The following is a 12,046-nucleotide window of genomic DNA, read 5'->3' on the forward strand; positions in this document are numbered from 1 at the left end:
AAGTGAATAAATTAACATAAATTTCTAAGCTTTGATAATTTAGTCTTTTTTTTTTTTTTTTTATTAAAGTTGCATTCAGTAGTTTGCTGCAAATTTAAATTATGTATATTTATGTATACAGGCTTCTATTTGTTGGACTGATAAGGGAATTTATTATTGTGTAGACCACTTTCTAAAACTCTCACTATTATCAGTGTAATTTAAACTTTTATTTATACCACTGGTTGGCCAAACTGCTGTACATAAAAGGAAAGAAAAAATAAGAGCAAAACACACACAAACAAGTTACAGAGAATTAAAAGCGCAAGAAAAAGGATGTCAAACCTGTGTCTCCAGTATGAACACTACAGCTCAATAGATCTAGAGAATTTGTTTTAAGCACTGTTCTATTGTTTCGGCCACCGCATACAAGTCAAATGAAGTCACAACAAATATGTGAAAAGAAAAAGCTGTTTTTGGAATCTTGAGTCTGGGGAGCAGCTGGATTTGGCTGGATAAGAGATATTAATATGGAGAGAAGAAATATGAATGCATATTAAACTGCACTAGTCATACTCTTGCTGCTTCAGCCTTTCTCTACCCCTGCTTTCCTTTACCCTTCTTAAAAGGAAGATGATTGTAATTTTTTACTGTCAGTAACGTGTCATGCTCATGCAAGAAAGACGAGAGCTCCAGTCGATTTATGATAGAGCTTCATTAGGATAGAAACATGGATGCCTGCAGGCTGAATTAGGTGATATAATTGCTCATATAAGTATCAGAGTAAAATAATGAGGGTGAGGAGCCAGGACATCTGGCAAAATCCTGCACTGGTATTTAGTTCTACTTTCTGTGCATGCTATTTTCAATGAGTTTAAATGATATGTTTCAGACTCCCTCGATGTGCCCCCCCACATCCCCATAAAAATCTATTTATAGGTATTATATTGGATTTATCTGTGGTTTAATTGTTTCTGTTTTCAAAAACAATTATAATGAGGTTGTGATTTAAGAAACTCCCAAAGGTTGTTAATGACCAGGTGTTACATAGTTGTAAAAGGACCCCTTCTTACCATAAAAATGTATTTGGTGTTTGCACAGTCAGCTGCAAAATCTTATTTAGTTCCATTCTGCCATTGATGCCCACTTTTGCAGATCCAAGATTACTGGTTATGTTAATGATAAACATACAATCATGTTGTGATTTAAGGTGAAAACCTGGTAATTGGGTTTTTGCTACTTCCAAGAAGTGATCCATGATGAACCATCACCTCTGTCTTCTTGAGTGAGGTTCCTGGGGTTGTCTGTCCTGGTAAAAGGTTCATGATGCCAGTCTAAGGTGACAGGAAGTAAAATTACCGGAAATCAGTTCCACCGGCCCTGGTCGTGTGGTGATAAATTAAGATTCTGTTGTGTTTTGTTACTGTATTTAATGTAATGTAATTTGACACTTAGGCACTTTTTCACCATCGGGACGAATGGTTCTAAGATCGGTAAGGAACGGTACCAGTTATATTTCCAATTAAGCAAAGTTCGGCACGGCACGATTACAAACCGTGACGTTACCAGTCAGGATTGGTCACTTGTCTGTTGCCTGGCTACCAGTTTCTCTGTAGCTGGCCAAGTGCACTATTTGAGTGAAGTTAACGCAATTTTATAAAAAAATTGTAAAAAATATCTGATCATTCTCATCTCATATCATCTGTAAATCCTTGCTGTACCAGGGCAATGACTGACACATTTGTATTACATTCCAAAGAGCTCCGATATCAGCCCCACTGTGGAAGATGAAACCATATCCGTACCGGCTGGACCGGATCGGCACAGAATGGAACGGTTTAATCAATGAGAACGGTTTGGCCGGATGGTGGAAAAGTGACTTTTGTTGCTCTGTAAAATGGTGGTCTCTTTCCTGTGGTGCATTGACATTGTAATAATTTCTCAAGAGTCTCAAATGAATTCCCTTCGGAGGGATTACAAAACACCATGATCATTCGGGAAGCTGTTTCCCAACTGGAACTCTCATCACAAAGAGAATGACACTCTGACTTTCGCATCTATCCATCAATGAAAGTAGAAATCCATCCTTCCGTTCTTTTATCCTCCTACCATTTGGTTCCAGATTCATGTTTTTCCAGATCAGGGGCATTAAGTGTCAGCACAGGACTTTAGTGGGTGTTTTTACAGAACACCCACCAAACACGCACAATCATGCTCTCTCAAGTCGAAAGTTATCTGGCCTTCTTTGCTTGTCTAAATTACTCTTAAACCACATTTTTAAAATGGCAGGACCTTTGAGAATTGTTGGATTGCTCCACAGATGCATGCCGTTGCTCTATCCACCCATGTCTACACAGCACCAGAGCAGTCCCTCAGGGCAACCTCTAAATACACACCCACAACTACTTTGGAGTGTTGCGCTCCTGGGTTTCCAGATTTCAGCTGTAATAATTGGGAAGTTTAAGTTTGGGGGAGAAGACAACTCTCTGCTGACTGAAAAATGGGAGTGTCTAGTACATGGCAGTTCTCTTTTCCTGACTCTTTTCCTGACTCTTTTGACCTCATTTTCAAAACATCCTATATGTAATGTTGAGCTGCCGGTCAAACATGTTTGCGCTTTCCAGTCATCTTTTTTCCAGGCAACAGATACCCTCCAAATGTTTTTTTCCACTTGCACCAATAGGCACCATTTTGCAGCACAGCTTGCAGCCTGTAAGGTCATGCCTGGCCCGTCTTGTGAGCCACTGTATTTGATGTAGATGTGACATATTACTTGGTTTGCCTGATTTTGCAGTGATTGCAGTCCTCCCTCTTCCACAAGGCCACTTTTCTTCCAGAATATCCCTGCTGTGGCAAGCTTTGATTTCGTTCAAGATTCCATACTTAACATCAGTGTTCCCCTAAAAGTTTTTCTTTTCTTTGGAATGTCACCGTTTTCAAAGCCCCCACCCCCCAAACCAAGTTTATTGATGCTCAGCTTGTCCCTCGCTGAATCCTTTTCCTTTTCTGCCTCTTCATATTCAGCTACTACTGAAATAAGTAGAACTTGAACTTTGCAATGGTATCCAACAGTATCAGTCATCGGCGGATTACTGCCTGCACTCCCATTGGTAGTCCTGCTTTACATTGCTGCTCATGTGCGTAAAGTTGAACACATTTTTTTTCATTGCCAAACGTCTGTCCTTTTTGGTGTCTGTTCGCTTTGTCACGGCAAATCACTGTCAGTGTCAACCCCTCTTTTAGGGTGTGTTCACATTTGGCAGGTTTGATTCGATTAAAACAAACTCTGGAGCGATTGGTCTGTGCGGTTCATTTGAATAAGTGTGAACGTAGCCATCTGAACCCTGGTGTGCACCAAACAAGTGAACCTAGACCGCTGAACAGATGGGTCTTGGTCTGCTTTCAAACAAACTCTGGTTCGACTGAAATATGAACACAACACGGACCAATGACATGTAAACAAACTAAAAACAGGACGTGATGTCACAAGATGCGACCATAAAAAGGACAGATCTTCGTTTGTGCCTGTGACTGAGGGATTATGGCTGCTGTTTTGACTACTTTACACATTTAATAAGCTCTTCACAAGTTGTCAACTCCATCATATAACAACATATGCATGCACATACGGCGAGTGCATTTAGCTCTGCACATAGCATTGTAAAAGCAAGAATGTTTGTTTGCTTTGGAGACAACTGGAGGAAACAAACTTTTACACTATGATTTGGTCCCAAATGGGGCTCTCAGCCTTTGTAGTCAGCAAAACTACGCTTTGGTGACTCAATGTTGCATAGATGCATGCAAGGTAGTAGATCTAAGTGCAAAGTAGAGCTTTGTTACTTGACCTGAATCCACTGGGACCAAACAAAATGTCTGGTTTTGAGTTTGTCTTTCTTTTTATGTGTAACTTTTTATTAAGGTTTAAATTAAGGTTTGAGTTTTAGTTTCAACAAAACTTGCAGAGGGTTTGGATTACTATGGATTGGGGTGCTGGTAAATTGGTTAAAGACAAAAAGGTTGTTGGTTTAATGAGTTCTAGCAACTTACCAAGATCAATCTGTCAACCCTAATTACCATCACACCTTTGACCAAGCTACTTAACTTCAGACTTAGTGCAGGTAGTGAACCTTCACAGATGAAAAGCATCTGCAAATAATAAGAGACACAGTAATGTCCATAGATCAGCTCTCATGTGTTAGTGATTTGTCAGGGTGGGTTTATTGTCCATGGCTCCTCCACCGTCACTGGAAATATCTTGCGTGAACTCAAAGAACCTTAAGTGAGCCAGAGCATGTTGTCAGACGTCCTGAATGCTTTATAAATGTGCTTCATATTTGACTGAGAGTAGCTTTAATATGCTCTGAATGATGATGGCATTGCGCTGGATTACAGTTAGACATGTAATGTGACAACGTATGCATTGAGGAATGCCGTTAAAGTGATTTATAACCACAGAGGCTTTGGGATCACAGGCGCGTGTAAGAGATGGGGACAAGGAGACAAACAAGAAGCTAATAGAATGTTATTCATCGGTCCTTTCTCTTTTTCCTGGTCTTATTTGGCAAATCATTCAACCAAAAAAAATAATAATAATTTTTTATAACACCTCTTAGTGTCTTTGGCAACCCAATTTCTCTCACTTTATCATTTGACCAGGTCTAGAATGTGGATCATAACGTTCTAAATGATAGAGGCCCTATATATTAAATATGCATCTTGGGACACTCAAGCCACTATTCAAAATGTGTGAGGGAACATTTACATGACAACGACAGATTATAGATTTAAACGCTTATCGAGAGCACCCAGATTTTATAAAGTCGAGTGTGTAAAAAAGAAAAGGCAAAAGATTCATAGTTTGGACGCAGGCTAACTGGCTAAGTGAGCCGTCGGCAAGACCCCACCACCCAAAGATTGAAACGGAGATTAAAGCCATCATCTAATCTATTAAATAACATTTACATGACAACGATGTACAGTACGTTTTTGAAAAGTTTCACCTACAGACGACAACGGTCCCCTTTCACACAGATCTGCAAAAAATGACAAAAAACTGTGTATTATTTTAACTACATTATGCAATACTAAAAAATTCATTCAAAAGTGTTCGAATCAATATATAGGCAAAAATCATGAGCTGGGAAATGTATAAACGTGTATACATTTCTCAAATGGTTATATATAGAATCTATGAGATTAAAAGGTTGTTGTTTTTTCTGTTTCAAAGAGAATGAAGTGAGAGTGGAAGTCTCATGTTGCTGATGTGTCTTTTGACTGCTGCTGCATATGGTTGTTAGTTGCGTTTTGAGAGTTACACAGAAACTCTAATTCATAGTTTGCTTGTTTGGTGCGCAGTATTGTGAATTATTCAATAAATATAACAAATAATTTCATGTCTGATCTGTCTCCGGTACTGTGGGTCAATACACAACGACAACCATATGTGACAATACAAACCAATTGCATGTTGAGCTCATATGAAGTCTGTTTTGTTCTGTTTGTTTTGTCTATTGCAGGCGTACACAAGTCAGTTTGTGGCTCTCATCATGTTCGCCCTGTTGATGTGTGATGACAGAATCTCAGTGCAGCCGCGCAGACGAGAAATCATACAAGGCCTCAAAGTGCTGCCAGGTAAACTCAAATACAGCTGTGTGTGTGTGTGAATGTTTTAGTATTGTCTGGAATTCTGCAAGAATGGCTTCTAATGTGGTCCCAGTCATAATTCACAATATATGAATTCTAAACCTCTTTTTTTGTACACATGTGCTCTTTGTGTACATTTATGTTGGCGAGTTGCTGATGTCATAGAGCTGTGTGTTTAAGTGTGTGTGTTCACGGATTGGTGTGCAGGGAGGAGCAGATGGCCTCGGCCAGCTCTCTCAGTCATTGTTGGAAGTCTTTATTGGACCACAAGTGTCTGCTGGGGCGCCCCTCCCTCTCCTTTCTCCAGTTCTTTCGTTCTCCCTCTGTGGATTTTTCGTTCTGCTTCCAAGCCAATGAGGTCGGGAATGTGTTGGCAGATCCCCCTGCACTCCAGCTTACTATTCATGCTAAAAACTGCTGATTCTGTCATTAACGCTTGCATGTTTTGGTCACTGTATTTACAGCCCAAAACATTTGTATGCAAGTACATGACAGTTATATTCTGAAATGTGTACACATGTATGTATTGTATTCTCAGTCTTGCCACAAGGGGTGCTGCAGCAGGTATTATATCTGTTGTTTCCTTTTAAGTTCAACTATTGTCGTGGTAGAGCATCAGTTTGGAAAGATTCTTGCAAGTTAGTTAAACTGTGCACATGTTTATAGCTAGCATCCAGTTTTAAGCCACAAACAGTTAAAGGGAAAAAATAAAACATAAAATTACATTAATGATTAATTAAAATAGATGCACCAGCCACTTTTAAGTCCAAAGTCTGGACCCACTTTTATACTTAAAGGCTTTTTTACCACTGATGGGACAAACAAAATTGACAGAGTACACGGCATACAAGAACTGCCTGGTAAAAGTAAAGTGCACAGGTAATACCATGAACACGCAAAGCCACTTGCAACGGCATCACTCTGATTTCACTGAAATTTTCAATCTAATTTACAGACTGAAAAACTTTTTGTGCTGTTTTCTAACAGTTTGGACTTGAATAAAGCGAGAAAACCTGCACTTAACCTTTTCACAGGCATGTTGCTTTCATAGACAGCTATAGTGATGTATCATTATTGTCTAGCAATATATTGATTATCACAGAATTGCTGTATCGTGATATTATCGGTATTGTGAGGTACCCTGTGATTCCCACCTTTACTAAATATTTAATGTGTGAATGTGCAAAAGCACAAATTCTTGCACAATTTACAAGCTACACTGTGTCTCTTTTCTAGATCTGATCAAGGAGGTGTTGAGTCTGGACGATGAGATTCAGAAGTTGGCAACTGAGCTGTATCAACAGAAGAGTGTTCTCATCATGGGTCGAGGCTACCACTACGCCACCTGCCTGGAGGGAGCTTTGGTTAGACCACAATCCCTCTTCTTCACCTCCTCCTTCACCCATCTGTCACTCACTCCCCTCTTACCCCTCTTGTCTCCTGAAGCCATATGATAGTGAATAATGACTTTTAATTTGGGTCTGTTCTTCTCACAAAGCTTTTAATTGTCCTCCTCCATAGCTCTCACATTTCATTTGTGCTTGTTCAGTTCACATGCAATCAGCTGTGTGTGTGTGTGTGTCAGTGTGCAAGTGGGAAAAGGGGACAAAAGCAATAGTTCAGCCAAAAATGAAAATGTTGTCGTCATTTTCTTTCTTCTGCTGAAAATATTATGAGAAATGTCTCATCCATACATGTTCACCAAAATTGGTTACCAACATTCTTCAAAATATCTTCTATGTTCTGCAGAATAAAGTAAAAGTACAGGTTTGGAAAGACATGAAGGTGATTAGCTTTAGTTCTGTTTGGAGAGTAATTTACGCATTCAAGAATAATTAGACCTGTATATTTAAGTCTTATCAGGAAAGGAAGAACAAGGAAGAAAATAAGAGTCCTAACTGATGGACTTTACCAGAGGTTTGGCCTCATTTATTTTAACCGCAGATAAACACAGGAAGCAATTTGACTCTGTTGGTTAAGAAAAACCCCCACTTACTCTGGAAGTGAGGATGGGGAGACTGTCATTGAGGCATTAGTCAGCTCTGACCACAAAAATGTGCATTTGAACCTAAGATGTGATGCAGCTATTTTTTCCCTAATTATGATTATGTAACAGTTGTGTTTTGGGTTTTGTCTTTGTTTTAGTTTGCTTTAATTGTTCCTGTCTAGTCAGTCTTCTCAGGTAGCATGATATTGCTCTTGTTTGTGTGTCATTTAGAAAATCAAGGAGATCACGTACATGCATTCAGAGGGGATTTTAGCTGGAGAGCTGAAGCATGGGCCGCTGGCTCTAGTGGACAAACTCATGCCTGTCATAATGATCATCATGAGAGACCATACGTACAACAAATGCCAAAACGCACTGCAGCAGGTGGTGGCGAGACAGGTAAGAGCCATTCAGATTTATCATTACTAGATTTGCATGTTCTGCAACTGCTTGCAAGATATAAAATAATGATTAAATACGTTGTAAACCAAGTTTCAGCGCACAAAAGCACATAAGGTGTCTACTATGCCCGTGGCTTAAGAAGGAATAGATTGAATATCATTAAAAAGCTTGCTATTTTTGTACAGCCCTAGTTATCTCTGCAGTTTTTGCTGTTTAATATGAAATGGTTGTTGCTGTTGTAGGGCCGTCCAATCGTAATCTGCGATAAGGAGGACTATGAGACCATCAACAACTCCAGTCGCACCATTAAAGTGCCTCACTGTTTGGACTGCCTGCAGGGAATCCTCTGTGTCATTCCTCTACAGCTGCTCTCCTTCCACCTCGCTGTGCTGCGCGGATTCGACGTGAGTCTCAAGCGCTCGTTTTCCTCTCACTGATATACACTCACCAGCCACTTTATTATGTAGGGTGAAGTCAGGCTGATTAGGACATTTTTTCCAAGTCATCTCAAATACAAAAAGTGTCCTAATCACCCTGAATCCACCGTACACCTTGCTAATACCGGGTCGGACCCCCTTTGCCTTCAGAACTGCCTTAATTCCTGGTGGCCTAGATTCAACAATGGGCTGGAAACATTCCTTTTTTGATCCATATTGACAAGACAGCATCACACAGTTGCTGCAGATTTGTCGGCTGCACATCCATAATGCGCATTTCCCGTTCCACCACATCCCAAAGGTGCTCTATTGGATTGAGATCTGGTGATTGTGGAGGCCATTTTTAATAGTGACCGTAAAGGCTTTTAAATTTATTTATTTTTTAAACGGTAACACTTTAGTTTAGGGTCCAATTCTCACTATTAACTAGTTGCTTATTAGCATGCATATTACCGTACAAGGATATTGGCTGTTTATTAGTACTTACTTAAGCACATATTAATGTCTTATTCACCATTACCATATTCTACATCCCTTAATCCTACACAATACCTAAACTTAACAACTACCTTCACTATTAAGAAGGAGTAATTAGGAGTTTATTGAGGCAAAAGTCATAGTTAATAATGAGAATTGGACCTAAACTAAAGTGTGACCAAAAAATCTATTTCAAATAAATGCTGTTATTTTGAATGTTTTATCAAAGAATCCTGAAAAAAACATTCATGATTTCCACAAAAATATTAAGCAGCACAACTGTTTCAACATTGATAATTAGAAGAAATGTTTCTTGAGCATCAAATCATCATATTAGAATGATTTCTGAAGGATCATGTGACACTGAAGACTGGAGTAATGCTGCTGAAAATTCAGCTTTGCATCACATGAATAAATTACATCTTAAAAATGTTTTTAAATGTAATAATATTTCTTCTTTTCTTTCTTTTTTTCTTTCTTTTTGTCCCACACAGGTTGATTGCCCAAGAAACCTGGCCAAGTCTGTGACTGTTGAGTAAACACTTCCTGATCAATGCCCCAAACACACACACACACACACACACACACATGCATATATGCGCAAGTACAGAACATCAAAACATGAAGACAATGAGTTTTATACATGCCAGCTTTCATTGAACGATCGTAAAGAACCTGAAGTGTACCTCCTATACCTGTATCTCGTCTCAGAGCATGATTCTGGCTTCATGTCATTGCTGTTGACTGGAATGTGATTTATTTTTTTATTTTTGTCTTTTAGTGGTGGCGTGGTATGGGGTGACGACACTTGATGTCACACACTGTGTGGCTAATAACACGTTTCTCTTACGGCTGTTTATTGCTCTATTCATAATTTTTGTTTGTCCCAGAAAAACATCTAGATGCTTCTCATCAAATACACATGCATTTGTGTAGCAAAGATGGCGTTCCAGTTTGCGTTTAGTTACACGAGAGGCTTTTCTCTAAGAAAAAACCCATGTTTCTAGTGATATGTGGCACTGAAAACAACAACTGTGAATCAGTGCTTATTGGTAGTTTGCACACTATTAAGTTTATCCGGTTTGCTGCTATTTAAGGGGATGCACTTGTTACTGATTTCATATCCACAGGGATTTCCATAGATAACCTCCTTTGCTCTGAGCATAAAGCGGCATTTAGGAGCTTTGACACATTTGTGCTTTTATCTGAATTTGATATTAAACCAATGCTGATGTCCACTAGAGTTCGGTCTAGAGATCACGTCTTCTCAATCCAATGATTTAAAACATAACTTTCATGGTTTGTAAAATAGTAGGTTAATACTTTACAATAAGGTTCAGTACTTTTATTAGCATTCATTAATCTTGGTTCATGTTTATTTCTATGTATTCTAATACAATTTTTTACAATTTAAAGATGTATAAATTAACATTAATGTATTATGAACAAATATGAATACAATGAATAATATATTTATATCTTAAAATGAACCTAGATTAATAAATGCTGTAAAAAATGTTCATGATGCTTACGGAATGATCTAATGATAGCAAATGGAGACTTACTGTTACCCTAAAATACATATGTTTATTATCTTTAGTGGTTTCTTCATTCTTGTTGCAATGAAATGAATGAAATCCCTGCTGGAAAGGAAGGTAAAATGACTACAACACAAAGGGTCAAATATGACGTGAATGTATGATCTGATTTACAGTATATGGTGACATTTTAATGAAGTTTAGGTTAGGTTTGTTAGGTTTGATTTCGCACAAGGGAATCTACTGATTGATGAAGAGAATGAATTGTTTGAATATTGTAGTATTTGAAGTATACCAAATACTAATAGACCTATTGGTTCTCAAAAAAGTCTGTTCGTAAGGATGTTTTAAACCCAGATATTGATAGTGAATCACTGCATTTGGTGACTCAACACTGTATCTGTAGTTACTGTATGAGTGTAATATTTATAATCAGTTACTGAGATCAACACTTTAGTCGTGTGCTTGAAATATATGCATGGCTTCCTTTATTTTGGGAGATTCAGAGGTCTTGTTACAGAGGAGACTGTGAGTGTGTCTCCGGTTTACAGTAGTATTGCCAAAGGATGCAGAGGAGAAAGCGAGAACATGAAGTATGATGCGTTTCATAGCGCCTGCCCCATACAACGCCACCGTCAGTTTTGATCGTTTCCATGGGACCATTTTGTTGTCTTCTGTCTTTCACTTCTGTTTTTGTTTTTATTGGGTATAAAAGGGTTATATTTTATATACTACTTTATTTGGGATTAAAATGCTTATGTACTTCCTTTGATTCAAATATTGTGATTTTTAAATTTCATGATTACATTATTATGTTGTGCATAAACATGAATAAAGATTATATCATCTGAAACTTCCGTTCAAAGCATTAACCAAAAATTTCTTGGGAGCACTTTATTTTACAGTCCTGTTCCCCATATACATACTATGTACTTATTAATTACAATAACTAGGTATTAACCCTGAACCTACCCCTAAACCAAACCTTAACCCATGTAGTTACCTTACCTGTACTTTATTAAGTAAGTGCACGCACTGTAAAATAAAGTGCAACCAATATCTTCTATTAATGTCATGTAACCAAAGGATGAAGAAGGGTCATATGGGGCAATAACTATGAAGGTACAATTACAGTTCTGTGCTTATATTTTTATTACATTCTAAAACTAAACATATAAGTTATGCCAGCTCATGGAAAGGGTTTTAAGTATTTCACAGGCTAAAATACTATCATTGCTCTTTACATTGCTTTTAGATTTTACAAGAGCATCTTAAATATGTGTATCTTTATCTCTTCACCTGAAAGGATTGTGCGGTAGATTATTTGTTCCAGATCAGTTCTGCCATCCACACACATTTTTGTGTAGTACAAGAAGTTGTCCAGCCTTTTTTATTTTTGGTTAAAGCATGTCATAAATGATGTGTTTGGGCAGTGTGTACAAGATTTAAAATTATGATCAAAATAGTTAATAAAACGTTCAGTCTTTCTAACTCTCTGGCTGCATTCATTCAACTTTGGCTTGTACAGAGTCGTACAGTGGAAAAAAACACTTTCCAGGAATAGGGTAAAAAAAAAAAACAGG

The 12,046-nt window shown here is 38.1% G+C and overlaps 1 protein-coding gene across 1 annotated transcript in view; it reads left to right on the plus strand.

The window, feature by feature from the left end:
- Positions 1–10,965, plus strand: part of gfpt1 (glutamine--fructose-6-phosphate transaminase 1) — a 37,463-nt gene extending 26,498 nt beyond the window's left edge. The window contains exons 15-19 of the mRNA XM_079897074.1: positions 5,496–5,610; positions 6,859–6,986; positions 7,841–8,008; positions 8,254–8,415; positions 9,420–10,965. Of these exons, the coding sequence (XP_079753200.1) occupies positions 5,496–5,610; positions 6,859–6,986; positions 7,841–8,008; positions 8,254–8,415; positions 9,420–9,464 (618 nt within the window). The 3' untranslated portion in view covers positions 9,465–10,965. The remainder of the gene's footprint in view (positions 1–5,495; positions 5,611–6,858; positions 6,987–7,840; positions 8,009–8,253; positions 8,416–9,419) is intronic.
- Positions 10,966–12,046: the final 1,081 nt, after the last annotated feature.

The sequence above is a fragment of the Squalius cephalus genome (assembly GCF_949319135.1).
Source record: "Squalius cephalus genome assembly, chromosome: 16".
Lineage (NCBI taxonomy): Eukaryota > Metazoa > Chordata > Actinopteri > Cypriniformes > Leuciscidae > Squalius > Squalius cephalus.